General features: G+C 45.1%; 5 protein-coding genes across 10 annotated transcripts; 2 read left to right on the top strand and 3 right to left on the bottom strand.

The window, feature by feature from the left end:
* Positions 1–325: 325 nt before the first annotated feature.
* On the bottom strand, positions 326–8,666 carry LOC133162402 (RNA-binding protein 38-like). Of its 3 annotated transcripts, none has more exons than XR_009716214.1 (5): positions 8,248–8,666; positions 6,416–6,539; positions 5,820–5,874; positions 3,414–3,577; positions 1,855–1,996 (listed from the first exon to the last, which is right to left on the bottom strand). XR_009716214.1 is itself a non-coding variant. In XM_061291557.1 (4 exons), exons 1-4 carry the CDS (start codon positions 8,491–8,493, stop codon positions 1,651–1,653), a joined length of 771 nt encoding a protein of 256 aa, XP_061147541.1. In that variant the 5' UTR covers positions 8,494–8,666; the 3' UTR covers positions 326–1,650. The 3 variants fall into 3 exon arrangements, 1 of the variants encoding a protein (XP_061147541.1); XR_009716213.1 differs by having other exon boundaries at positions 1,860–1,996; positions 3,469–3,577; XM_061291557.1 differs by lacking the exon at positions 3,414–3,577 and having other exon boundaries at positions 326–1,996.
* A 1,069-nt stretch (positions 8,667–9,735) lies between these two features.
* rae1 (ribonucleic acid export 1) lies at positions 9,736–13,124 on the bottom strand. Of its 2 annotated transcripts, XM_061292197.1 has the most exons (13): positions 12,967–13,124; positions 12,524–12,642; positions 12,340–12,444; positions 12,160–12,252; positions 12,005–12,091; positions 11,811–11,897; positions 11,663–11,734; positions 11,469–11,576; positions 11,277–11,383; positions 11,122–11,197; positions 10,784–10,978; positions 10,625–10,710; positions 9,736–10,050 (listed from the first exon to the last, which is right to left on the bottom strand). In XM_061292197.1, coding segments are annotated over exons 2-13 (1,107 nt in total). In that variant the 5' UTR covers positions 12,614–12,642; positions 12,967–13,124; the 3' UTR covers positions 9,736–10,049. The 2 variants fall into 2 exon arrangements, with proteins under 2 accessions (XP_061148181.1, XP_061148180.1); XM_061292196.1 differs by lacking the exon at positions 9,736–10,050 and having other exon boundaries at positions 10,621–10,710.
* A 666-nt stretch (positions 13,125–13,790) lies between these two features.
* LOC133162591 (bone morphogenetic protein 7-like) lies at positions 13,791–19,617 on the top strand. 3 transcript variants are annotated; one of them, XM_061291885.1, is made up of 7 exons: positions 13,792–14,388; positions 17,200–17,389; positions 17,771–17,919; positions 18,132–18,338; positions 18,568–18,638; positions 18,715–18,825; positions 18,902–19,617. In XM_061291885.1, exons 1-7 carry the CDS (start codon positions 13,980–13,982, stop codon positions 19,049–19,051), a joined length of 1,287 nt encoding a protein of 428 aa, XP_061147869.1. In that variant the 5' UTR covers positions 13,792–13,979; the 3' UTR covers positions 19,052–19,617. The 3 variants fall into 3 exon arrangements, with proteins under 3 accessions (XP_061147870.1, XP_061147869.1, XP_061147871.1); XM_061291887.1 differs by lacking the exon at positions 13,792–14,388 and adding an exon at positions 16,189–16,459; XM_061291886.1 differs by lacking the exon at positions 18,568–18,638 and having other exon boundaries at positions 13,791–14,388.
* Positions 19,618–20,232: 615 nt separating this feature from the next.
* Positions 20,233–23,810, top strand: LOC133162593 (dysbindin-like). The gene is made up of 4 exons (XM_061291890.1): positions 20,233–20,475; positions 22,962–23,114; positions 23,187–23,330; positions 23,402–23,810. Exons 1-4 carry the CDS (start codon positions 20,433–20,435, stop codon positions 23,605–23,607), a joined length of 546 nt encoding a protein of 181 aa, XP_061147874.1. The 5' UTR covers positions 20,233–20,432; the 3' UTR covers positions 23,608–23,810.
* LOC133162592 (protein LSM14 homolog B-like) lies at positions 23,792–26,678 on the bottom strand. The gene is made up of 8 exons (XM_061291888.1): positions 26,088–26,678; positions 25,847–26,010; positions 25,611–25,728; positions 25,357–25,536; positions 25,197–25,274; positions 24,968–25,108; positions 24,637–24,760; positions 23,792–24,557 (listed from the first exon to the last, which is right to left on the bottom strand). The coding sequence occupies exons 1-8, from the start codon at positions 26,317–26,319 to the stop codon at positions 24,407–24,409; spliced, it is 1,188 nt and encodes a 395-aa protein (XP_061147872.1). The 5' UTR covers positions 26,320–26,678; the 3' UTR covers positions 23,792–24,406.
* Between the last annotated feature and the right edge of the window lie 286 nt (positions 26,679–26,964).

Genomic DNA, 26,964 nt, shown 5'->3' with positions numbered 1-26,964 from the left:
CGGGGCGGGGCGGTGAGGGGGGCAACTAATGTAGCGCTGGCGTCGAGAACGCATAGCACCCAAACAGGTGGTGGTGTTGAGGACTGATAAGTCCAAGTCGGGGGCCTTATGCACCCCCCACCCTCGCCCAAACACGCACGCAGAGGATCCAGTGACGCACACACACTCCCCTGGATAAGTGAACCCCGTGACTCCGTATTAAAGCCACAATGTACCAACAATGACGTTCGCACCAAACAGAAGTACGGTAACCTTTTCAGCAGCTTCAACCTTTATCATTTCTGAAATTGAAATGACTATGAAAAAAAAAAAAAGGCTGACGGCATTACTAAGTACAAATTCTTTATTCTCAACTTGTATGGCTTTTCTTAAAAGGACTATAAAAGTCATATGCTGATGCAACCAGAGAGATATCTACTACAAATAGGCCTCATCTGTAGCAGCGCTCACATAAATGCACTGACATGGTGACAAAGACAATTCTACCCATGGATGTGCAGGTATGCTTCTGCAGGTTCATTGGCATCAGTGCTACAACTACAGTCATAGTACAAAAAGAAAAAAAAAACCACACTATTTAACTTAGTACCTCTTATAAATACCTACATATAAATATTGTAAATGTACTTGAGGACTGAAAACACCTTGAATGCAGTGCTTGGACAATTGGTGACAGTCAGATAGAGAAGGGGGAGGGGGGGGGGGGGACAACAACTGGTTGAAAACAGTGTCGGATTGCGTCGATGAAACGTACATGGCCTGCTTGGTCCCAAACGGCCACATACAGTAATCATCTACATCCACCAAAAATAACCAAGAGACTAGTGGGTCAGGTTAATGAGTGACTGCTGGAAACAGAGCAGTTACAAAGTCTGCACTTCTGGCAAAAGGAGCTTGTGTGAATCAGGAGGGGAAGTAGCAGACTTTTTCTTTGTTAAGGCCTCTTCAATAAAAAGACTAAATTGTCTTCCTGATATTGTCCAGGCAGAATGCAACGCAGCTCCGAGGCTTGAATGTTGAGATCTTCTCTCTCGCTCTCTCTCTCTCTCTCTTTTTTTTTTCCTGGTGAGGTCACACGTGGTGTCCTCCAGGTTGGAGCCGAGCTGAGTGCTGGGAGTTTGTTCATGGTGGTGCAGTGCTTTACTTCACTAGCACGAGGACAGTGATAGTGGGAGGGCTGACTGTCGTCACTCGACCCCTGATGGTCCTCTGCCCCCCCAGCGGTCATCCTCGCGTCCAGCTGATAATATGTCACAGAAAGCTCTCAAAACAATATGTACCACAGACATGTTACTCCACCGACCGAGCCGAGAGGCATGACAATGATAACAATGGCTTACAAATTAACAATGGTGTCAATATAATAATAAAGGACAATATAAAGTATAATAATAATAATAACAATAATAAAGAGTCAGCTTCTAGAAGCCCTTGGAAGCGATCTTATACATTAAAGCGTCTCAGCCCGCCTAGCTGTAATCCAGCCCCTCCCCTACCTTCACCCCATGAGCAAAGAGGACATCCTGATGGATAGCGTCTAGTGCAATCGTCCCCCTCCTTTTCCTGAAACGCCCTGAAAACAGGGTAGCCCCCCAAAGGGCATGTGCCACCCTCGGTCCACCTTTCGCCCCCCCCCCCCCCCCCACCATCTCACTGCATGCGGTCGGGTTGGATTTGCTGCTGCGGAGCGTAGTGCAGGAAGGCGGCGGCCGGTGCGGCGGCCGAGGGCAGAGCCGGGTGCACGGTGGACGGCGCTGTGGCGGCGGGGGCCGGCCCCACACCGGCGGCGGCGGGGCTGGCGGCGTAGCTGTAGCCCAGAAAGCCGGCCGGGGAGGCGGCGTAGGGATACTGCTGCTCAAAGTTGGCCTGGGCGTACTGCGTGTAGGCGGCGCTGTAGTCCAGGTAAGGGCTGCTTGTCACAGAGGACGACAGCTGGGTGGGTAGCACCAGGCTGGGCTGCACGTAGGCTTGCGGGTAGACGTAAGGCGGGGCCAACCTGCACTCAGCCAAAAAAAAAAAAAAAAGACCAAACAAGGGATGTTAGAGACAAAGAGGCTCTAGCTTCTATTGTTTACATTGCTTCCAGAGCGTAAAACAAACTGTGGCTAGCGGGAACTCTGGCAGATGCGAGTGCCAGAGACGGTTAGGAGGAGATGGCGATGACTCTACTTTCGGTCTGTGTCGGTAATCCAAAAAAAAAAAAAAGAAACCTACCAAACATGTTAGGTTGGGCCTTCTTAGCTCCAAGCGTGGGGAGGGGCGGCTGAATGCTAAGAGTCAGCCGTTAGTGGCAGGTTTTCAAGTTCAGGCACCAGCAGAGTGTTTTTACAGCTGCTGCTTTTCGCACGCACACACACACAAACTGCGGGGGGGGGCTTAACAATACTGCCGTCAGGTGCTGAAGCTCTTCGACAGGTGATTAAAGCCGTTTGGTGTGGTGGTCAGAAGGTCCGTAGAACCAAAAATGAACTAGGGCTACCAAAATAATATTGATTGGTTGACACACAGCACAGTGCAAATGTCTTTTTGTTGCCAGCAATGCTATAATGACCAAATCTAGTATAATGTTCGTTCAAGTAAGAAGTAAAAAAATATATAAAAAAAAAGAAGAGTGGTGGATCACATTTAATTTTCCACCTGTTTGTTAGCAGGCCACTTTCTGGCTAATACAGGATGGTGGAGTTATGAATCATTCAGAATTTTAACACCCTAACCAGTCAAAATGAGGTCATTGTAGCAAAGACTTTTGCACTGAACTTAGAACACAAACATCAAAATTATGTTCCTTGTTAATGTAAAATGTCAACAGGCAGTTCCAAATCACGGAAAAGACAACACAGACCGAACAGAGAAAGACTTGCAGTAGTATGGTAATATTCTTTTTTTTTTTTTTTTTACATTTTTGCCACTCGAATCAAGAGGATTTGCTTTGCTTTGAGGAGCTATCCCGTGTTTGAACGGTAGAGCAGAGAGCAGTAGCAGACAAAAGTTCCCCTTATTTGGGAAAAAAAAAAAAAAAAAAAAAGGATATAAAAATAGCTAGAGACCCCTTCCGCTTTCAAAACTTGACATTCTAGTTTTGAGTGGCAAAACAATCACGGACAAAGATGAGCACAGCACAACAAATGTCATTAACTGAGCTGCCTCTCAGTGCTGATACCAAAAAAAAAAATCAAAATCTGCTTCCGTCTTCAATCATCAGTAATGAGAGGCTGCTGTGGAATCAACACAGCAAGAAATGGAAGCATGCAAGGACAGGGATGTCATCCCCCCCCCAATACACGCACACCCACACAGCAGTAACCACCGCAAACCCAAAACCATGCCATAATAGGGAAAGAGTCACACCGCAATCAGTGCAACCTCTTCACTTCATATCACACGGCACGGCAAGAGATAAAAAGGCACTTCACTCCATCACAGCACACGGCACGGCACGCCACGGCACTCTCAAGCCATCGCTGGCACCTTGCGGGGAGACGAGATGTGTGGGCGGGACATTTGCTGTCAGACCCTTCCTCGGGACTAGTCCTATTTTTGCGAGGGGAGGGGGGGGGGGTTGTCCTCTGATCGTCAGCTGGCGGCGTACAGCAACCGTGGCAGGAAGTTGGACAGGAGGAGGATTATTATCGAAAAAAGAAATCTGACTGTCTGTATAGTGTACAAGTTGAGCAGTCAATGCTTCCTTACAGGTGACATTCGAAACACACACACACACACACACACACACACACACACACACACACACACACACACACACACACACACACACACTTCATCCCTGAGCAGGAGCAAAATCACATGCCGGAATCAAATCTAATGTATAAAGAGGACGAATAAAAAAATGGTCAAAAAGTATTCAGCCTCACGCACCCCTTGCGACGAGCTACATTAGTGCGGAGCGCCCACGCAGCCATCGTGTGTACAGAACGTGCCTCGTCTGTGGCTTCGGCTCTCGGCCGCTGATATACTCTCCCACGTGGAACTCGAGAGGGATCATGTGGACTTCAAATGGAACGCAGAGGATAAGATGAGACAAAAGGAGTCCTTTGATCGATACAATGCCGAGGTGTTAGCGTGAATTGTAACGTCTCGCTAAAGAGATAAGCGGCGAGGGGATGCCGAGAGGTTCGGTGACCGGCCAGAGTGGAAGCTGGCTGGAAAATCCGAGCTCAGCTGGTTTTGTGCTGACGGCGAGGCCTGCGTGATTTTTGACATGATGGCACAGTGGGGGCAAGCCGCTCTGAGATGCACATTTTAACGAAATGCTTGTTTGTAAATGTTACGGCCGCCTTCTTGTCGGGATGTCAATCGACATTCCGTTTTTTGCGTGCGACACGGAAGCAGGGCGCCCTTGTGCCCCTTTCAACTTGTGGATGCGACGTTTCACACCTGTAGCGGTGTGTTACCAAGGATGCGCGCTGCCTCATTAAAAAAAAAAACAACTCCAGATAAAAGCAACCTCCCTGCTCCTCAACCCCCACACTGCCTCAGACGTGTCAGCTTTCACACTGCTAGTGGCGGCCAGGGAAGAGACAAATCAAAAAAAAAATAAAAGAAAATAAAAAGAAATAATGCAGGGCAAATAGAACACGCTTCCTTAAATGAAAAAATGACTACAAACTGAGAAGTGTGAGTGAACGTGCAGGGGTCGTCGCTATCAAAACATTTGACACTTGCCTCACCTCCTCTGCCCATTAAAGTCCAAAGCATCTGCTGACCTCAGCCAGAATGTACACACTGTATACAATACTCCAGTTCTGCTTACAATCCCACTTGAAACCATGTCAGCACGCCATATGTCGTCTTGGGGGGGGGGGGGGGGGGGGGAGAAAAGCCACTTGTAGGCTGCGTGTCTTAGGGAGGCCTGCGTCTGTCACTCACCATCTCCAAGACTCAGGGGCAGGAGGACAGGTGCTCGGTGTAGGCCTCTTCCCCTCTGGGGTGGCGGCCACGGCTGATTAGAGCGTCGTAATATGAGCCGGCACCTGCCAGAGCCGTTCCTCAAAAACGGCACATTTGAAAACCCTCGAGGGCTTTTCGGGCAATCTGCGATCACCATGGTAACAGAAACACAGACGTGGGATTTTCCGGGGTCCTCCGCGTGTCCCGGAACACGATGGGAAGTATTCCCAGTGGATCATTAATACCCAGTGCGGGTTGATTTAATGGGATGTGAGGAGATGATCATCGCCAGTTGAAGCATGTTTTTTTTTGGGGTGGCGGTGTTATTTTTTCATTGTCCCAACGGAGTGTGGAAAATCCTGAGATTTCCAGGAAGATGCCTTGAAAGAGCTTTACTTTCAGAATTGTAAAAAAAAAAAAAAAAAATCCCCTTGTTGATTTCTGCGTGAACATACATTCTCCGGCTTTGAAAAGTGACAGTTTGTAGTTTGAGGAAGTGATACGCGAGATCTGCTTGTGGGCAGTCGTTGGTTTTGTGAAACGCTCATCAACTCCTCAGCAGAGCGTATCTCGGATGGTCGAGGAGAGTAGTCAATAAGCTGCTGACGATACTTAACAAGTGAGTCACACATTCACCTCTGGAATGCCCTTCTATTATCACAGATATGCGAGCAATCTCCCTGGCCTAGAAAACCCAAATATGCTAATAGACTAATCCCCCCCCCCCTCCCTCTAGAGTTGCAAGCAGGCCCAGAAACTGACATGTACTTTCCAGAGGCCCTGTTTGTCCAAGAAATAGTGGCCTAGTGGCATTGCACATTTGCACAAGCGCGGGCTCACACACACACACACACACACACACACACACACACACACAGACACACACAAACAAGCGCCCACTCCCTTTCACTTACCCGTACTGCCTCTGGATGAATGCCGGGTGAATGGGCTGCACTCCGATGGATATGCCTGCAAGATACGAGGACGACTGTCAGATACGCGCATACAAGCGCATGCATTTGCATTTACAGAGGAGGGCCGGAGAACAATACACACACAGAGACCGTGGGGAGACAGAGGAAGGGCCTGTTCCAAGCTTTCAGCAAACAACCAACGCAATACAAGTGAACGCCCGCCATATTGTGCTTGATTTTTCATGCCAGGTTTTTGCCTTGGCAAAAAAATAAATAAAGCTAAAAGATTGATCCACTGTCAAATCAATAGCTATCAATAGCTTTCGCCATTACGTGTTAGCATTCCGCGAGTGGGTTTGGTTGAAGCGTTCAAATTTGTCTTGATGAATGTCTCAGTTTTACGTTAAACTTTAACTGGGAGTGGCAAATATTTGAAGCAAGCCTGTTTTACTTCTTATTTGGGGGAACATTGCCAATGAGAGAGTGAAACATACGGAATACTTCAGAAAGTACTACTCAGATTCTAACTCATGGTCTCACTCCAGCATATTGCCATTTTTTTTCCCCACTGTAAATAATCCCCGAAATTGTCCCACCAGTTTGTATGCTGCGAGGCTTGGCACCAAGGTAGGCCAGGTTGACGTTGGCCTTTCTGCCATCAATAATGGGGTTGGGATCCTTGCAGGCTCTCTCGGCCGACCCTCGGTCTGTCATCGTTACCTGTGACGGGAAGAAAAATCGTTGAAGTATTTGCTCGCATTCGTGTACTCGGACAATTGATACAAAAAGGAGTGCATGGATTGGCCACCGACAACAGATGCACTGTTGATTCAGCCTCAACTGGTTCGCTAAAAAAAACATGACATCAGCTATGAGGCGCAACCGGACCCCCGCAGACCTTGTCCATAAAGATTTCAGCAAAAAAAGAATATCTGATTAACATGGCGGCAAACTGCCAATTCTCATACTTAAAGCAGTCCATGGTTATTTCTTTTAAGCAGCAGCATTAGCACAGCCGCTGAAATATGGATCAAGCAGAGTAACATTTAAGGATATCCAATTAGGGACATAGTATTAAGGAGCTTGTCTTAGCCCCCCCCCCGCCTTACTCCCTCCAGGCATTAGACGAGTCCTTCTGTTTCGATTGCCACATTCAGCCAACTCGGTGGTTTCAGTTAACCCGCCGAGTCCCACCAAAGTGCATCCAAATGAATGTAGGGGGCATTGTGGGGGCATCTATCATTGTTTTAGAGGGCATTTTGAAAAACAGCAAGCCGACAAAAAAAAAAAAAAACACGCCGTCGTCTGTGTTGTGAACACACAGGCAGGAACGAGGCTTTGTTTACACTGTGTGGAGCCTTGCTCTATCTAAGGGGTCCCACTAATCCTCCTCTGAAGTGTGTTTGGTGAGCTCAACTTTGGGGCCCCTCTCCCGCCCCCTCGCTGTCGGTTTACACTGGCAGCCCCCAATGGAAATGAGCAGTTTTATCTCCTGTTGGTCAACTCAGCACGTGCATTGGGCTGACAGCAGGCACATCCGAGCAAGCCTGTTTGACGGGTAACACCGGTCTCTGCGCTCAACCGTTAGCAACAAGACTCGTAGGACAGTTCTCTCCAGTTTAGGAGCTGATGTGTAAACACAGAGCAATTGTCTTCCATACAGCCTGTAAACAGACAACACTTTTCCATTCCTTCTTTGGGCCCGGCAGAACTAGTACTGATGGGTCTTTCCAGAGTTCTGGTAAATATTTGCATTGCTCACATGGCTTCTGTGCTTTGTGTCAAAAGGGAGAATGGCCGGTTTTATCTGGCAGGCACGGACGTGATAAGTCACCTATTGGGACCCCTTTTTGTTCTCTGGATTTTGAAACAAATCCCATCACCATTTATGGATCCAACATCTCGGGGGCCGCAGCTGAGGCCAGAGTTACTTAGTGCCAGAAGATAAGATCTTTGCAAAGTTGATCACAGGATGAAGACTATTTCTTTCAAAGCAGCCAAGTTGCAGCGTAAATCAACTAAACGGCGAGCAACGCGGCCGCTCGCTTCCGTCTGTGACAATGGAGGGCGCGCTGTACAAGGTCAAGCTCCCCCACTGCTGCCGCTCCAAAAGAACCATATAAAGGAACCAAGAGCAGACAGACTCTCTCCCACACTTAAGCCATGCGCCAGGGTTGTTCGGGGGGTGAATGGGCTTGTCTGTGTTACAGGCAGACATGTGTGGAAATATAATCTCCTTAGTTAACTTATGTGAGAGCCTTCATCCTCATTAAGACAATTCAATTACATGATCAGGGCAGAAAGTCGACATGTGGAAAGGCAGACAGACGGCGTTTGGAAAGCAAATTGAACGAATTACGCAAATGAGGCCAGCGTGTGTATTCCATCACGGTTGAGAAATGAGCGACTTGGGTCTCGTTCTACTTACAAAGCCGTATCCTCGGGACTTGCCCGTCTGCCTGTCAGTTATCACCACAGCCTCGTCAATGTCCCCAAAGGCCTCGAAGTATTTTCGCAGCGACGCGTCGTTGGTGTGGTACGGCAGCCCTCCGACGAAGATTTTGGTAAAAGTAGTGTCCTTCTGGAGCGCGGTGGGATGCATGGCTTCTAGGGCTCCGTTCATAAACTGATGCAGAAGCATTGGAGAGCCGGCCAAACCTCCAGAGGCGCACATTGGCTAAACTGACTGAACTGAGCTTTAACGACGCCTCGGCATTAGTGAAAAATATTATTGGATGCAATAGTACACCGACTCAGTGTGCTGTGCGTAAAACAACCTGAGAGAAAATTTACTAACGTGATTGGTCCTCCGCGAGTACGCACAACTCGTAGATTGTTGTGGTGGACAAGAGGTGGTGAGTGTTTTTATATGCCAGAGATGTGGGTCCGCCCCCATAGAACTCTTAGCCAATCACATTAGCGCATGCGTGCCAACTTCTTTATGTTACCCTTACATTGCCCCGCCCACTCGGAACCCCCGCTGCACCTGCCTTTGTCCTTCAGACTTCGAACTGTACATAAAGAGTGACCCACTATCCATGAGGAAATTACTCTTTCCACGTGGCGTGGATTCATTGAAGGATAAAATAGTAGAGGTTAACTCCACGTACAAAACCCAAAAATGCTTTACATTCACTACAGTAGAGGCCCTCAGCTGTGATTTTGTATTGTTATGACAGTCTCGTTTATTAATAGTCACTTCCCATGTTGTAAATTAGTTAAGCCAGGTCCACTTTTTAGGAATGGCAAATATGGCCTTGTTTGGTACTCAGCTTGAAATGAGCTGCTTCATAGACTTAAGTAGGTGGACTGGACGTTTAACACTGCAGAGGCAAGCCTTGCAAAAAGTGCTGCCACTTGCTTACGGATTTTAAGAGGAGACGGTAAATTGTAGCTGCGGAAAATCTTGCCCTTGGTGGTTTGGAGTCCCACTGCTAAGTACTAAGAGTCAGGCTCACAGTGAGGTGATACTCTAATAACGTCAATAAAGTGGCATTTAATTCACACCTCGTGCACTATGACCCGGTTCACTTTTCACACATGGCCTTTGTTGCTACCTCTGTGACCTCATTTATAAGCTCGTGGCAACCCCCGCCCCGCTTTCATGATTGTTTATTTCCAACGTTAAAAGAATTCAATTTGAAGATTTTTTGATCTCATCTTTTCTTCTTTCAGTCAATGATCTGACCCAACACCTCTAGTTAAGATAATAGATGGATGGATGGATGAACAGACAACAGGCGGCACCTGCTGGTCGACTTGCTTAAAACACGCATGCGTGTGCAAACCAAATTGTTAAGCTTATAGCATTATGGGTTTTATGTCCCTATACACAGGTTTACATTTCAAATTAGGTCGGATAGCACTTAGCAAATCTGGGATGATAGAAAGTGGATGGAATAGATTCAAACAAACATATCTTCACTTGTTTATTTTACATCAGAATTCCATTCAGAGATAAACTACAGAAAAACAACAAATAAAAAAATGGACAAGTGTTTAAAAAAAGGACAAAAGAAAACCATAAGCAGATGTAAATGAATGGCAAACCCTCCATATGTATATAAACATATACAACCATTTTTGTAGGCCTCTCTGGTTGGTCCATGGACAGGAAGCAGCATCAGAGCAGCTGGTCCAGGTGTGTCAAAAAGAAGGGAGTCTTTCTTGATCATATACGCATACTAAAGCATCTGGTCGTCTGCGTCTCCCCACACCACCAGATGCGAATCTAAAGAAAGGAAGGTAGGCAGTCGGTCAAATAGAACAGAGGCTCTTTATTTAATATACGATGCCCCATTTTGCATGAAATAAATAGCACAAAAATGGTGGTAGTCACTAAAATATTTCTTGTCCTAATTCAATGGCTTTATGATAATAATAATAACAGTAGTCGATCCATCTCTGCATTCTGAGGAATTTGTTTTGATAAATAGCCAAACAACCTTTAGCCAGCTATGCTACGCATGACAGCATGAAAAGCCTGCAAGCTTCATTCTCAACCCACTCGTTGTAGATGTGCAAAGGCAGCTTGAACACGCCGCAGTTGTCGAAACCACACAAGCCATCAAAGCGATTTAGTCACTTGTGTAAAGCGCTATTCCCACTCGAGAAGTTTGCTAGAATCCCTGACTGGAGAAGAAGTGGCTTGGAATCGGTGTTTCTGCTCCAATCCGCCACGCTTGCGTGGGGCTGCGCGGCGGTCACAAAGGCCCAGTATGAGCCGCGCGCTCGTCGAGGAAGTGAGGACTCCGTTCGGCGAAACCGGTATCCGTTCTAATGGATGGTCATTGCCGGGCTCTCACCATTTCTTGTTCCGAGGCTTCAGCTCCTCTGCGGCGTTCCTCAAGAAAATGTAGTTCTTCTTCTGGGGGTTGTAGTACTCGTGGCCCTGAAGAAATCAGGAAGCTCAATACATTTGAATATCAAAAAAAATAAAATAAATCAGGTTCAAGTCATGTTACCTTTGACCAGTCATAGCTGGAAGCATATGCAAAGATGTTGCCGTTGTGGTTGAAGCAGCAGGCTGTGATGGGCTGGTCAAGCTGCTCCGATGTCTTCAACTTGGTGCGGGCGTCTTTGTCCCAGAAACTGAAACGGCCATCTGAGCCGACGGTCGCCAAAGTTCCATGAACAGGATGGAAGGAAATGGCGTTGACCTGGTGAGGAAGAAAATCCATTTGGAGTATTTCTTGTCATTCCTTCCCTATCAAAGCAATTCTGATGATAATAACGATTGGTTTTGATTGTTATTGTCCAAGATAGAGAGTTTTTCCATGTCATGTAAAAATCAAAGTCTTACAGCATAAATGTCTTGCGGGGTGGCTGTGTTGGTTCCATTCGACCTGTGGCACTTGAAGGTGAAGTTGTCTTTGACTCTAATTGAAAACAGGTAAACAATTCTGTCAGATTGTGGTTGAGTATTAAAAAAAAAAAAAAAGACTTCATACTACTTACGGGTTCGGAGGGTTTATATAGTGGATGGCAACACGTCCCTCAATGCTTCCCAGCGCAAAGCCAGTTGGCTTATTCTGCTTGTCCTTGAAAATTGCCACGCAGCGATGCTGCAGGCCACATTTGGAGCATTATATTTTGGAGTTAAAAAAAGGCTCAAGATAAAAATGCATGCGTAGGACAACTAGTACTCACCTGATGTTTTAGGGGAGATTCAAGTCTGCGAAACTCAGAGGGCTGGTTCTCCAACTGGTACACAATCAGGCCCCGCTCAGCTGTGGCCACCACAGCCATGGGATACACCTGCAGAACCGGATCACAGATATGGAGATAGCGTCATCCCTTGAACGAGAGCGTAGACGGCATAACCCTTCGTCAAATCTACGTACAACGTCTGCGCAGTAACATCTTTCGGGCATCTGAAGAGACATCATCGGATTGGGAGAGCGAGTGTCCCAAAACTGGAAGAAAAACAGAACGTGTGTCATGTTGGAAAGGTTGTAAATGTCTGTGACGCATTTCAAAGTGCAGACACACCTTCAACGATTTGTCCCAACTTCCGGTCATAACACAACTGTAGTTAGGCGCTTTGATCCAGTGAATCGACTTGATTGGGCCGTCGTGCTGGAAAGGAGACCATTGGTTGATCATTCTTTGCAAGCAGTGTCTAGTCAGGCGGTGATCACACAGAATCTAAATACTAGGCGGAAAGTGCATCCGTCCCATATTACCTGTGCAATCTGCATTGCTTGATTACTGTTGAGATCCCACATCTTTGCGGTCTTGTCACAGGAAGCAGTGAACACTTTACTCCCATCCTGGACAGAAAGCAAGCAAGTTTGAACATTTGTTCCGTTTATCTGCATGATGGTATGTTAAGACTTACATCACTCCAGCATGTATCAAGCACAGGACCTGTGTGCATCTGCTGAGCTTTGGGGACAGTTTGTCCATTGTCCTGTACCTCCCAGCACCGGACCTTGTGCCAAATCATACAATTATTTCTTACATCACACGTTCTAACAATTGCCCCAAAACACTCTTAAGAAGCCCTTCAAGTACTGACATCATTAGCCCAAGATCCTCCAATGAGAAAATTCCCAGGCATGGTGGGAGGGCTGAAAGCCAGACAGCTGATGCTGTCATCAGGCGGGGAAGTCACTTCAACATCCTGAAACACAGCAGAAATGGTCAAATATTTGTGGACAACAAGCCCACAAGTCAATCTCTAGCCACTAAATGTTGTTTACCTTCATGGGATTGTGCGTGTCGGTTGTTGGGTTTCCAAAAACGCCAGTTCCCGTTGTTCCAAAACCGGTATTTGTGCCAAATAAACTCATGGTGCATTACCGGAATTTCCGATCTATACCTGGTAAGAGAAATGCATATGGCCTCTCATGATTCAGAAAGCAAGCAGGCAGACTACATATACATTCGACAAGGGAGTTTGACGTATATCAATAAGCAGCCCACCAGTTTGGAAGTAATAGGTGTGCAATAGCAACAACTAAATGTCAGATTAGGATCTTGCTTCATTATTATTCACATTAAATGCGAGCGTGAAGTGTCGCGAATTCAGAGCCAGCTACGTTAGCTAGCTCCCAGTTGGAAATCTTCCACCCAGACCGGCAAACGTCCAGAGAACACAACATTTAAACGATGCGGACGGTTCTTTATCCACCAGTATACGCACCGTGATTTCGTTAATTTCGCGTCCCAATATTGAATCCGAGATGTTGAAACGAATAGAGGGAATTTATTCGTCGCAACCAAAAAAAATGTGGCGCTTGTTTTGCGCTGTGTCGCGGGTTGATGACGTAGGGACTCCAGGGGGATGTGCACTTCAATGCTTTAACCACTTGAGGGCAGTGTAGGACAAACATGCCATTTACTGGGTTCGCATTTGTAAGTGTAGAACGCATTTATTTTTGCATTGATTTTTCTTTACATTCCATCTTTATTAATACTTTAAGTATTTTTCTTGCCAAACGTTTGCTGTGTCAAATACTGAAGCGAAGTACAGACCTTTCTCATAGAACAAAGCCTATGGCAGCATGAAGTCAAGTTTTTCATGGCTGTTCATCTGCTCGTTACTTTATCAAATGATATCTTTGAGGAGTTTTTCATTGCACAATAGTTACATTGAACGATAATTGCCCAGGGCCCCCTAGTAAAGCAACCGTGAGTTCTTTGCACATTGTTACACTAATTCACTGGGGCCACTGGCAAGTCCCTTCATGCCACTAAACGGCAGGTTATCGGTCCTCAGAGTAAAAAAAAAAAAAAAAAATCATCAGGTTGGGACCGACCTATTTATTTCGAAACTGTGTTGAGAACTGTTTTAATTACGTACAGTTTTCCAACTAAAACATTTTTTAAAAATCTGGCATGACACTTAAGGGTAAAAATACTCCTCCAATATACGCTTCTTAAGGACACGGACCCATTCTTCATCTTGTCTTTTTACAGTAGTTAAGCCCCCCCCCCCCCCCCCCCAATGACCCCACCAACCTGCCCCTCCTCCCTTACAGAGGGTCGCTAAACGCGCACCAAAATTGCCATAAGAAAGGAAAGCACACGACCGGAACATAGGAGATCACTACTTTGCATTAGATTTTTGTAAATATTTATAACCCTATTATCCTTTCCTAGACTTTTGAGCCTAGGAATATTTACAAGTGATCTTTCAGAGACGCGCGTAAAAAGATGGTTCAAACCGTAACATGCGCCTTGGTAACACAGATTCTGTTCCTGATTTGGACTTCTGTCGTCTCGTCCTCTAAGATGTCCTTCTCCAACGTCTCCGTGGACAACGAGGTGCGCTCCAGCTTCATCCATCGCCGACTGAGGAGCCAGGAGCGCAGGGACATGCAGCGGGAGATCCTCTCCATCCTGGGGCTGCCTCATCGCCCGCGACCCACGCACGTTCACTCCAGATTCAACGCTGCCCCGTTGTTCATGCTGGACCTTTACAACACTGCCTCGATAGACGCGCCACGCATGAGATATTCCAGCTACAATCCCCATTTGGAGCCCCAGGCTTCCAATTTGGTCACCCTGCAGGACAGTCGCTTTCTGGATGATGCTGATATGGTCATGAGTTTCGTCAATCTCGGTAAGTTCATTCCATAAACGTTTCTTCATTCTAAATATTTAAAATACCCTCTTTTTCTGCATTTGCTTGATAAATAAGTTTGAGGTGCGTGTGTACATCTTGCAGCAAATGACTATGGGGTTCATTATTATGATCAGTTTAACGGGCTGGTTTGGGGTTTTTGCTGTCCTCCTTCACAGTGTCTTTATTCGATTTTTTTTTTCCTGAACTGTAGTCAAGATGAACCTGCAAGTCCGATCCAACAGGTGACAGTTGGGGTGAAAATGCTTCTTGCAAAGATTGAATATCATGATGATGCTATTTTTAGGGTAACATCTGTGAGTTTCACTTCGGACTACGGTCCTGAAAACAGTCTGTGTCCACTTTTTGTTTTATGAGGCAACAGGGGCCCAATGTTTTTGGAATGTGAGAGAAATCCCATGCGAGCAGGGGGAGAACATGCAAACTCTCGACAAGCCCCGAGCCAAAATTCATTCACAGAACCTTCGACTGGAAGGCTGACATGCTAACTACATGCTTTTAACGTGAAAGGTCTGACGTTGACATTGCAGGGAACGTAAGTCAGTTGCGGATTTATTTTTATTTTTTTTTGTAGCTTTCGCATTTTTGGATTTATATGTCGAATTTTCAGGAGAGCTCCAACAAGAGTATAGACAGATTGGTGCCAGTATGGATGTCATGTTTCATCCTGCAGCATTGTTGCCTCGGGGCCTGGCAGAGGGTCAAAGGCCAACTGAAAAGAGATGACCTGTTTATACTCTTGTCCATTTACTCTAATTTCATTGAGTTTGAACTTAAACACACAAATAAAGAGCCATCTGATATGAATACATCTCAAAAACACAACATTAAATAGCGGTAAATGCAAAGGCATTTGAATGTTATTTTTATAAACAATAAGAATGAACTATGAAGTCAAGTTTTGAACTTGTCTTGGAGCAGCACGGTGGTCCCCAGATGATGGCCTCAAATGGATTCTGGCATTTCCCCCTGTAAAGATCACAGCATCGAGCTGATGAAGGTATCCTGCAGGTGGACTTTGTGTTTTTTCGTTTCGTCGCCAGTGCTAGGGAGGTCACGCAGTCCACATCGCATCTGCACATGGCACAGTGCAGTTCGGTGCACTCACTCGAAAACAAGCGCACACGGGGTTCTGTGCCCATCGTAGTTTTGTAGATCAGACAGACACTTCAAATGGAACGATTGTCAAACTTCATGAGTCTCCCCAAATCCTACACAAACAGACACCGTGTGGAGCAGATGTATTCATACGGGGAACATTTGTTTTGACAAAGTTCTCTTGGTAACTGCGATAATCTGTAAGAAAACAGTTTGGAGTTTGTGCAATGCTGTCCAACTTGTCAACACACGAAAGCTGTAAATGGTGTGAGCGGGGCTAAAGTGTTCTCTTGAGTAATGAAAAGCTGAGCTTCCACTGATGCATGTGATATTTTAAAGCCTTCACAAATAATTCCCAAGTCGTGTTTTTTTTTTATAATTTTTTTTGCTACCGCTCTGATCCGTCTGAAAACCACCCATGCTGTTTCTTAAAAAAAAAAAAAAAAAATCTGAAAATCAACAAGGGTTAATGGAAGCTTGGTGTCTGTGTGGCCCAGCGGTGTCAGGGGCAAAGTGAAGTGTTGAAATCCCTCCCAGAGGGAAGTTTGCATATCTGAGGTCTGATCTTTGCAGCTAATGGTCCCTAACGTAAACACGCCAAGTCCTTACAAGCAATTATTGCTTTCATAAAAATACACCCCCCCCCCCCCCCCCCTCTTCCCTTCCAGCATTTAATTGCGGTCACACAAATGACTTGCAGGGTTCGGCTGCATATGTGTGTGTGTGCGTGCTTTTGTGGTGTTAGAAGTGTTTTGAAAAGACCGCCTCAATGTGTGTGAGACCTTTTGAGCTGTGAGACTATAATTGTAGTGGTGGAGGCTTTTGTCTTCTGATGTCACAATGATGTCATCGGGCCGTTTTAAAATCACCGATCTACTCAGCGCACCTTCGCCGGAGACCTCCGGCGCTCTTTCCGAGGACAAACACGTTGCCTCATGCTGCAAAAACACGGGCAAGTGTCAGGAAGCTTTGGGGTCTTTTCTGACCGCTGTTCTTCTGGAAAGTCTGACCAAGGTTTCCTCCGGCGGGGAGGAAAAGCCGCAAAGCTGCCGCCGCTTGACGTCTATCCTCGACAATCGGGGACGGACATACATGGGAAAGGGATCAGGCGCGGTGCGGCGGCCGTGACACAATCTGGCAGCGATGTGAATTGTGTGGATTTCTTGACTTCATGTGAATGTGTTTGTAAAAGCAGACTGGCAGCTGTGGTTTTCCGGGCACTGCCTTTAATGGGCCTTTTCTTGTGGTCCGCACATGTGGGAGCCAAATTGGGTGCCGGGTGTGTTTTTATCCCTCGTATTGGCATGTACGGCAGACTTAAGTGATGTTTAGATCAATCAGGTCGCAGACCGAGGCGAGAGTTTTTCTATTCCTGCTGCGGCGTTTCCGAGATGTGGCCAGAGGCGACGCACATCAGAGAATCGTTTGGACACAACTTGACATTGCGCTCGGATTTCGCATCTCACGGCTTAACTTTTCCACGCGAGGGAGGAAGTTTCTCATCGGGAGTCAAATGTTTAGCGTGCGGCAGCTGCTTTAAAATAATAAACCTTGGAGCTCGGTGTCGTTGGAATGGAGTGGCTTGTAAATCGTGCGTAAAAGCCGCCATCAAATGTTGATTTATGACTTCTGCCAGAAGTTTGATGTGAGTGCATAAATAAAGAATTCCCCCCATGTTTCATTTCCAAACAGCTGATCAGGACCGAGAACTTCTGTACCAGAAGCACCAAAGGGAATTCAGATTTGATCTTTCCCGTATTCCAGAGGGAGAAGCTGTCACGGCAGCAGAGTTGAGAATTTTTAAGGATTTTATCCAGGAACGATATGAGAACGAGACGTTCCGAATCAGCGTCTACCAGGTCTTGCAGGAAGCGGTGGAGGGGTAAGTCGCTTTTTTTTCACCACACAAACACTTAGCACCTCGAAGAGATATGGCGGAGGACAGACGCAGGGGGGGGGGCTTCGTCGGTGACAGTCGGCCTGACGACACCGATGAGGACAAGACCATTGTCATTCGTGGGTCCTTAGCACAGACGAGCAGGCGTCGGGACAAAAGACAGACGTCTGCTGGTGGGCCTAAAAATCCCTCTGTAAACAAAGACATTATCTGTCAAATCTGCTCCGAAAGGACACGTTGGTTGTTGAAGCCAGACTACGTGCAATTCAACCAACGGGTTGACTCTTAACTTTTTGACGTTATCCACCTCTTACTATAATTTGAATTCAGCCAAGAGCGTTGGTTGTCATACTCAATTTGTCGCAGTGAAGTGGATCTGTTGCTGGTGGAACAGCGAGAGGTGTGGGCTGCAGAGGAGGGCTGGCTCATCTTTGACCTGACTGCCACCAGTAATCTTTGGCTGGCAAACCCTGAACACAACCTGGGCCTGCAACTGGTGCTGGAAGACAACCATGGTCAGTCAACTCCATACGTTATTTTTTTATTTTCCTACCACAGAAAGTGTGCTTATCGTGTCGTATGATAACGTGAAAATGCCACATGCAAAATTCAATCGGAGTCATCTTAATGTATTCAAATCATCCTTATCAGCCAACTATGTTAAAACAGATAAGGCATGTACAAAGTTCAGAGTGCTCCCCCTGTTGTTCACTCTACTCCACTGCAGGTTCTAGAAAGACCCCTCGACTGGCTGGGCTCTTAATGGGCAGCGGCGTTCAAGAAAAGCAACCCTTTCTGGTTGCCTTCTTCAAATCCAACGAAGTTCGCTTTCGCCACATCCGCTCTGCCCACGGCCACAGGGGGCGCCATTCCAGCCGCTCCAAACCGCAGAAAACCGTTCAAGACGCACTGAAGGCGGTCGAGGCCGCAGCAGGTGTCCTTTGCACACATTTTCACCTTTGACACGTTGCCGCTTACAAAGTTCACATTTGAGAGGAAGGTCAAAGAATTACGTTAAGAAATCTAACTTAAAAAAAATCATAATATTATGTGAAATATTTCATAATTGTATTTTTTTTCAAAACCTTTTCATGATTACATTTTACAGCTAACATAATATATCTATAAGCATGTATACTTCTTAATATCATTTTCTATGTTAGATCTTGGCATATCTAAAGATGGATGTAAAAAACATGAGCTGTATGTCAGTTTTCGAGATTTGGGATGGCAGGTAAGGAATATCTTTATATATTTGTGTTATCTATGCCTTTATTATAATGTCACTGGATTTCTTTTATTTTCTTCAGGACTGGATCATCGCACCGGAGGGCTACGCGGCGTACTACTGCGAGGGCGAGTGCGCCTTCCCGCTCAATTCTTACATGAACGCCACAAATCACGCCATTGTGCAAACTCTGGTAGGTCTCAGACGGCCACCTTTACCGCACACGTCAAGCTCCGTGACAAACCCATTTCTACATCTTCTAAACACAGGTGCACTTTATCAACCCGGGAACGGTGCCGAAGCCCTGCTGCGCTCCCACGCAACTTCACGGCATCTCCGTGCTCTACTTTGACGACAGCTCCAATGTCATCCTAAAGAAGTACCGCAACATGGTGGTCAGAGCCTGCGGCTGTCACTGACCGCTGATCATCCATTAGACACTATGAGCTCATTTCTGAGATGTTTTAATAAAAATAAAAATAAAAGGAGGAGGAAGCGGTGGAGGCAGAGACAAGAAATGGTTTACTGCCTGTCGCGGGGTAGGCTTTTATCTGCGGGACTGTATTTATGACCAGCAGCTGAGCAATTAGAACCACAAAAGGGGATTTTTTTTTGGACTGCTTATTTTCAGGTTGCGGAAATATGCACTAAAATCAATCGGAGCAGGGATACTTGAACTGATTATCACTGTTATGACCAGATGTCTACATTTTTGTTGTCAACTTTCAGCCACGCGATGCTCCAATTCAATTTCCTGCACGGAGGTCTAAGCTTGATCGTGATTTGAACATGAACTTTTCACCTCGGACCTCCCATGTGAGAAACACTGTGCATTGTCTTCTGGAAGGACTGAAGGGGACCAAGAGTGACAATGAAGGTTTTCCAGGACTGTTCAGCAGGGCAATTAGACCAATTTAGGTGTTGATGCTCTGTAACATGTCTAAACTGTAAATAATTTGTGAATTTAAAACAAAACAAAAAACTGTTTAGTTGCTTGGCTGAATGGGTGCTTGCGAAGCAGTTTGCAAAGTCTACACAAGAGGGCGGTATTGTTCCTATTTGGTGTATCAAGTCTTGAGATCCTCTGGGCATTTATGAGTTAACTGAATAATTTGGTTAGAATGCACTTATTGTGCATTTACAAGCAAAAACAAAAGTACACGAAAAAGTATGCATATATGAACCCATATGACCTTTCTGACCTCTGGGTTTTTTTTCCATTTAAGACACAAACACCCAATTGTTTATGTGGAGGGCTACCGTTAGGTAAACTCAATCTGTTTTGTATTTAAATGAATCAAAATGAATTATTTGCATGAGTCAAAGCTAAAAAGTAAGGTGTGACGGAGTACTTCAATTTTTGAAGTTAATCTATTTTTTTTCAATGCATGGAAAGTGTATCCTTGTGTCACAGTTAATCTTGAGATTATCGTTGCAGCACTCGAGACAAAAAAAAAAAAAAACCCAGAAAGAGAAAAGAGAAGTGGGCGTGTTGGAAGACAAGAATAACTCCAAGTCTCACCGTGGTATTTTCCACTTCATTACATAAAATGCCTCTTGTCAATCCCTTCCTCTCTCCAGCTCCTCCCTCCTTCCTGTCATTGGTCAGCTGATTGACTTCACAAAGCGCCTAACTTGTTTCCTACCCCCAAGCAAGGGGCTCACAAACTACTAAGCAGGAAAAGGGAAAAGATTGCACGGTGGCTGTCGGCATCAATTCCTCTGGGATGCAGAGGCGACGGGAGATGATTGACATCCTCTCACAGGGCTAAAACAAACATCAGCATCATCATCAAAATCATGAGCTCCTCATCGGGAAGCCTTCAAAACAAACGCCTTCCTTGTAAGTAATTGCGTTAAAAGACAGCGGAGTGAAGATCAACTTCTGTATCTGGGGGGGGAATGTTTGTGCACATTTTAAGAACGTCCCGTATTTTTAGATCCATCACAATAACATGACTTACCTGCCAGCAACTTCACCGTGTGCATATTTAGCTCCAGGGTTACAACCCAAGAGATAAATGACTACTTTCCTGGTTGTGACTGAGTTTGTGATAGCATCTGATTGCTTTTGGGGCTACCATAATGCGTGTGCGCAAATGGACCGAAGCGGTTATGGGAAGGCGCTGTGACAGCTCATCCGCAGCGTTGAATAGCTGCAGCTGTATTGACGGCACCGAAGAATGCACCGGCAGCCAAAATCAGACAGGAATGTTGAATCATCAGCCTGAGTAATGCTCACTAATTTCATTTGAATAAGTCATGCTAGTCATCGCTGGTGCAGGAACTGGAGGCCCCCTTTAACACAGACACCTAATGAGAACTTCATCCAAGAGTGCTTATTTCTAGTCAAGTTTATTTATAGAGCTCTAAATCACAAATAAAGTCTCAAAGGGCTTCACATATACATAAAATTGACAATTATTCTCAAACATCCCCTGATCTTATTTCTAATTGCATTGTGGGATGCCATCATCGTTTCGGTTCTCAAACATGCCACCTCGGTGAGGATTTAGACAGTGTGAACTCGTGAGATTAGACCAGGTTAAAAAGGATCAAGCCGTGACTCCCCGGCCACCACCTGTTGCTCTGCTCCAAGCCTCTGAACGTCACCTGATGACCGTGGGAACATATAAAAGAGTTGAACTCTGGATTTTTTGCTAGCTGGTAAAAAAAAAATGACAGAACATGATGTCGTGTTTACCAATAAATCGGTAACAGGATTGTATTTACCAGTTTTGGAGTCTTTGTGAGTTCCTTAATTAAAATAAGTGGATTTGGAAAGACAGCTGAAACAACGTTGATAATCCTGTGACGCTTCGTGGCTTACGGAGGGCAGTAGGGCAAGACAATGACCTACAAACAGTTCTAAGTAGGAGCGGATTTAATGCAGGGGAAATGTATTGACACTGTCTGGATGTTGTTGAATGAATGGACGTCATCCAATTGTAAAGGATAAGTTCATTTATATAATCTTGACAAATGACTGAGGGTGGGAACAAAGAGTCTCTTGTGGGTTTCTCTCTTAAATGCTGAAACACAGCACTCTGGGAGCCAAAAGTAAGCAAATCATCTGGAGAGGCCATTTCCTGGCCTGACCTTACGTCTCCTTGTCACAGAGGAGTCGGCCGATGATCTCACTTATTCATTTGACCCAGAGAGGAGTTAATGGTAGCCCGTGTGTGACGGTGAGGCCTGACATCGCCCCCAGATCAATGTGTTGCCTCTGCTGGTCGTGCAGGCGGCAGCTTCGGGGTCATGTCCTTGAGAAAGGGTGACGCACGTACTGGTCTGAGCTAACACCGAAACCGGGACGGGCAATGAATACTGTCTTTATTATCATCTTTTATCTCTCTGCTTTTATTCATTTGCAGGCAATTTGTGTGTGAAAAAGTGTGTGTCCTGATGATGCTTTCACCAAGAAGGAAAAGAAAAGTCTTGAATGTATTTGCTCTGAGAAAGTCAAATGTCTGGGTCAATTCCCTTCACTTTAAGCTGGGCTTTTATGCAGCCATTCCCCTTGGAGTGCTTGTCCAACTGTTTTTGTGTAAAGACAGAATGTCACGCAGGCACGTCCGGCCTGCCCACGCTGCTGCTGTATTCCATCTTTCTGCTTGTTCCTGTCACTTCGCATTTCCAGCTGGTTCTGAGCCCTCGCCGGTGACCTTTTTCTTTCTCAAGTCTTAAAGCACATGCCGAGAGAAAGGACACAGAAAAAAAACATTGGCAAAAGGTACACCGATACACGAAGATGAAAAAGGCATAAGTACAGAATGGACAAAAAAAATGGACGCCAAGACAAAAAGTAGGCCACAAGAAAAAGTTAACAGGGGAATCCATTGATTAGGTTATCTAATTAAAAATAAAATAAAAACCTACATACACAATTGGCTTTAATCAGCGATATCCTACTGGAGGTCATCCCAGGCTAAGGAAGCAACATCGATCGTCATGATTCACTGGGAAGAAAACCTGGAATAGACCCGTAAAATCAATCCAAGGATGTGCTTCTGTGGCTCCCCTTTAGCTCTTCATCGAAATAAATCTATATGAGAAAGGAATTGATTAGGCAATCAGTCAGCGTTAACTGAGCTTTAAAAAATCCTGGATAAGCAAACTTATTGTTTTTTGGCTTGGGTCGAGAAACTGTGATGACATCCATCATTTAAAGAGTGCTCCTGTAAATCCTCTCTGTCTCACCCTGCAATACTTCATTTCAGACTATGGCTCTCTTTGTTTGAACCTGCAGAAAATATAAAAGAAATAAATTCCAAATATGATGTATTTATGTGAAACTAGTGCCTAACTTCCTGTCTGCTGCATTTCCAGCGGAGACAGAACGAGTCCAGAGGATTCCAGATATGGACACAGCCCATCAGATTAGAGTAAGAGAGAGGCAGCGTTTCTTCGAGGAAGTCTTCCAACACGACGTGGACGTCTACCTGTCCTCTGCGCATCTTTCTATTCGAGACTACACCAGACGTGAGCTTGAGTGGTTGAATTTGACCCCCCACACCCCTCAAGGATGCACACTTTTAACTTTTTTCTTTTTAGCGCCTATTGGTAGCATCTCATCGATGGAAGTGAACGTGGACATGCTGGAACAGATGGAGCTGATTGACATCTCTGACCAGGAGGCTTTGGATGTCTTCTTGAGCTCCGGGAAAGAAGACAATGTATTAACCTCCACGATGTCAGGTAAGGAACTGGATTTCAGATTGTAACACAATGCAAACGCATCCCTCTCATTTTATCTTCCAATTTAACAGCTAATGGAAATAATAACCCAGAGGGAGACATCACTAACGGACTCCTCCGACATGTCCTTGAGGGTTTGGACTCCAAATCCCGTGTGTCCTCCACATCTTCCAATTCTTCTTCTGATAGCCAGATTCACAATGCCAATCCAGGTGACACGTGTAGCAACACCGCCAACAGAATAGCAGCACCGTCAGAGAAAGATGAGAATGCCTGACTCCAAGTAGCAAACATTAGACCACTACCTGCAGCCATAAGAACTTTAACTCTACCCCACAAATGTCACTCCCCTTAACTTTTCATTGTTTGAGGCTAGTTTATGGGTGCACTCCACGGTAGGATTTATGGACTGAGCACGGACTGGTTTTACCCAAAATGTTTCATTGAACTTACTATGGTGATAAAATGTGACCCATACTTCTCGTGTTTTGACAAATTTGTTTTGTCCAGCATTAACGCAACAGAACTGAAAAGTGCAAGGGTAGCTATCAATCGAATTACGATTTTGCATTTGATAAATGGAGCAAAACGTGACTGAGAAACCAACCAGTCAGCATCTCTTAGCAATCCACCTCAAGTCTGAAATTGACCTAGTGAAAATTCTGTTCAAGGCTGAAGTAAAAGGGTTGCACAGATTGACATTTGAAAACACAGTTTTAGTCCAAATTTAATAGCAACTGCTACACTTCGTCACTGTTTCACAAACATTACAAGTAGAAGAAAACAAAGTACAGTTGACTGTCCAATCTCTACAGCAACAAAATCAAATTGCATGCCCGATACTCTGTTCAAGGACAAGTCTTGAAATGCATGCTAAACTACAAATTAACACTTGCTTGGTATACAGCTGCTGGAATAAAATAAATTGCTCTCCCATTTTAGAAAATGTACAGTTTTGTCGTAAATGCAGAGTAAACAAAAATAGCCGTACGTTACGTGATTCAAATTGAAAAAGAGTGGAGGCAAATCTTAAATAAGTAGAAAACTACAACATCTATTCATAGAAAATAACACTTTCACACTCTCCCGCCGTCAATCTTTGGGAGGGGTCGCTGTTCAGCTTGGCCCTGCCCCTTGCGGCCCCGGAATCCTCGGCCTCTCAGGAAGCGCCCCTGCGCGCCAAAGGTTTCCAGATTCAACTTTTTCTCTTCTGCCCATGTGGTCCTCCTGGGGATGCTCACAAATGGTGACTACATCAATTTGATGAAAGGGAGACAAAAAATAAATAAAAATATTGCGTCCTTACCTGGGCTTCACCTCTGATGAGATGTTGTCAAAGAAGCCCTTACTCTTGTCATAGTACTTCTCACCAGCCGTTTCCTTCTCTTGTGGATGCGGCTTCACGGAGTCCTCTGCTGACATCACCTTAACTGATTGGGGGGGGGGGGGGGTGTAAGAGATAAGTGAAAATGTCTGGATTCAGCCCCATTAGAGGTAACCATAGTAACATGTATTTGTCCTGTAAACCAAAATAGAAAAAGCACGTTTTCCAGCCAAATAGAGACCAGCCCAAAAAAAAGTTGCAAATGCCAAACTGCGAATATACGGGGGCACACAATAGACGTGAATGAACACACCTACAAGCTCCTTTGTGAGATCATCTTTAAACTGAGCATTTGCTGATTCAAAATCAAAATCCGACTCAAACTTTAGAGTTTTAGCCTTTGAGTTCTTCACAAGCAACTGGCCTCTGTTCAAGTTCCTGGGCCTGCGACTTCCTGCACGAGAACACAGGCACAAAAAATAAACGGTTATAGATTACAATTATGATTCGGCAAATGCTGAGAAAGCTAAAGGTTGTGAGACCTTGTTTTCGCTTTTGTTTTTTATCATCAGTAGTTTGGTCTTGTCTATTGCCTTCATCGGGCTGGGATGCGGTCCTATCTGAAGAACAAAAATTAAGATTACCTAAACATGATCAAATTAAAACGAGATCTTTCTTTGCTAAAAACTGAAATAATCTTACGAGTGGGGACATTCTCTTTCTGAACTTGGGAAACAGCGCGCTGGGACGGACGAATGTTCGGTGTGACCTGCTGCGGCTGGGTTGAGGATTTCCCTTTTTTCTGAGCACTGCTCGCCAATGGCACCGTCTGAACCGCTTGCTCTACCTTCGGGGCTCTTCTGGCGGGGATACCGTGAAACCCTGGAAGAGCACAAATGCAAATTAAGACACAGGAAAGAGAAAGGTACGCAAGTAGATGAAGAGTGTATCGAGACCCTGTGCTGAATTGTACTGCTGGTCGAGGAGAGAGCTGGCGGCCATCTGATTGTAGGAGGCCATCATGTCTTGGTAAGGGCGTGGGTGATATCCACTAGGGCAGCCTCCAAGAGAAGACTTAAAACAGCAAGAAGAAAAAAAGACGTGGAAAGCTGAGCATTTAGTGCATAATCAAACTTAAGTATTTGAGAAATATTCCACGTACTATATTTGTTGGGGGGGACCAAGAACGCACCTGTAGAATGGCAGGGTCTCGAAGGAGTCCATGGTGCGGTTTGGCTGGCTCAGACACAGTGATGTCCTTTATGTCACTTCCTCGAAATATTATGTACTCATATACTTCATCTTCAGATGGACGTGGACTGCCAGTGTGCCGGTCCTCTGTCCCATATGATTTGACTGTTTAAAATGCAGATAAAATCGTGAGGTTGCTTCTTCCAAGATTCCAGCAAACGGATGACAAATGAGGAACCTACCTTTGGCCAAAGCAACAGTGGACTTCTCTGTGTCCACGAACGATAAGATACCTTCATAACGAATCTGTGCCTTAGATATTAGACTTATTTTGCTGCCAATGTAAGGAGTTCCGCCTCGGGCACTCATATTTGCAGCAGATGAACGAAAACCGAGAGAAAGAGGCCAGCGTTTACCAAGGTAGCAGGGTATTAAATCATCAACGACAAACAAAACTAGCGACACGTGTGTCATTTATAACATTGCCAGTGACGCAATTTGGTTGGCCGCAAACCTGCATTGGAGGAAGGTTGGTTTGATTCTTTAGCCAGCGCACTCCGATTAGAGAAGCGTGCGGTGGGAACGTGAATTATCTGCATTTTCTTTTACAGCAGACCTCTTGTGGCAAAAGTACTACTGCTAGAACTTTACTTTTTTTTAAAATTCTGATTTCTTTATTAAAGTAAAAAGGGACATTCTAAAATGTATTAAAGTACCACAGCAGCGTTTTTTTTCTTTTGTCAATTACAATGCATTAAGCACAACAAAGACAAATCTGCACACAGAATATTTATAGAATTAACACTAACCTTCTAATTTTGCACTTGAGTAGTGTTTTATTAGTATTATAATTTTTAATTTCTCTTAAAATGTTGACTTCAATGAGTAATTAGTTTATTATTATTATTATTTTTAATTTCTCTTAAAATGTTGACTTCAATGAGTAATTGTATTTTTAGTTCTAAACAAGCACTGTATACTTTTGCCAGACATTTCAAAATTCACTTCTGGGCAGGAGACAATGTTAAAAACAAAACTGTCTTTGTGGTTGTGAGACATGTTGTGCCTTATTGTTATCAATTGATTCATAAGTGAATGACACAACAGGTAGGGCGGGGT

The sequence above is a fragment of the Syngnathus typhle genome, linkage group LG11, assembly GCF_033458585.1.
Source record: "Syngnathus typhle isolate RoL2023-S1 ecotype Sweden linkage group LG11, RoL_Styp_1.0, whole genome shotgun sequence".
Taxonomy (NCBI): Eukaryota; Metazoa; Chordata; class Actinopteri; order Syngnathiformes; family Syngnathidae; genus Syngnathus; species Syngnathus typhle.
This window is presented reverse-complemented; position numbering and strand designations above follow the sequence as displayed.

Excerpts from the sequence above, each read along its gene's own strand:
- rae1 (XM_061292196.1), bottom strand. The coding sequence starts at position 12,613 with ATGAGTTTATTTGGCACAAATACCGGTTTTGGAACAACGGGAACTGGC. Across the intron at positions 11,898-12,004 it reads AAGCAATGCAGATTGCACAG|CACGACGGCCCAATCAAGTC; the intron begins GTAATATGGGAC and ends TCTCCTTTCCAG. Across the intron at positions 10,979-11,121 it reads CCCCGCAAGACATTTATGCT|GTCAACGCCATTTCCTTCCA; the intron begins GTAAGACTTTGA and ends CTTCCTCACCAG.
- LOC133162591 (XM_061291885.1), top strand. The coding sequence starts at position 13,980 with ATGGTTCAAACCGTAACATGCGCCTTGGTAACACAGATTCTGTTCCTG. Across the intron at positions 14,389-17,199 it reads CATGAGTTTCGTCAATCTCG|CTGATCAGGACCGAGAACTT; the intron begins GTAAGTTCATTC and ends ATTTCCAAACAG. Across the intron at positions 18,826-18,901 it reads ACGCCATTGTGCAAACTCTG|GTGCACTTTATCAACCCGGG; the intron begins GTAGGTCTCAGA and ends TTCTAAACACAG.
- LOC133162402 (XM_061291557.1), bottom strand. The coding sequence starts at position 8,493 with ATGTGCGCCTCTGGAGGTTTGGCCGGCTCTCCAATGCTTCTGCATCAG. Across the intron at positions 6,540-8,247 it reads AGTCCCGAGGATACGGCTTT|GTAACGATGACAGACCGAGG; the intron begins GTAAGTAGAACG and ends TTCCCGTCACAG. Across the intron at positions 1,997-5,819 it reads TTCATCCAGAGGCAGTACGG|GTTGGCCCCGCCTTACGTCT; the intron begins GTAAGTGAAAGG and ends GGCTGAGTGCAG.
- LOC133162592 (XM_061291888.1), bottom strand. The coding sequence starts at position 26,319 with ATGACACACGTGTCGCTAGTTTTGTTTGTCGTTGATGATTTAATACCC. Across the intron at positions 25,729-25,846 it reads GAGACCCTGCCATTCTACAG|TCTTCTCTTGGAGGCTGCCC; the intron begins GTGCGTTCTTGG and ends TGCTGTTTTAAG. Across the intron at positions 25,537-25,610 it reads GCAGTACAATTCAGCACAGG|GGTTTCACGGTATCCCCGCC; the intron begins GTCTCGATACAC and ends GTGCTCTTCCAG.
- LOC133162593 (XM_061291890.1), top strand. The coding sequence starts at position 20,433 with ATGAGCTCCTCATCGGGAAGCCTTCAAAACAAACGCCTTCCTT. Across the intron at positions 20,476-22,961 it reads TCAAAACAAACGCCTTCCTT|CGGAGACAGAACGAGTCCAG; the intron begins GTAAGTAATTGC and ends CTGCATTTCCAG. Across the intron at positions 23,115-23,186 it reads TATTCGAGACTACACCAGAC|CGCCTATTGGTAGCATCTCA; the intron begins GTGAGCTTGAGT and ends TTTTCTTTTTAG.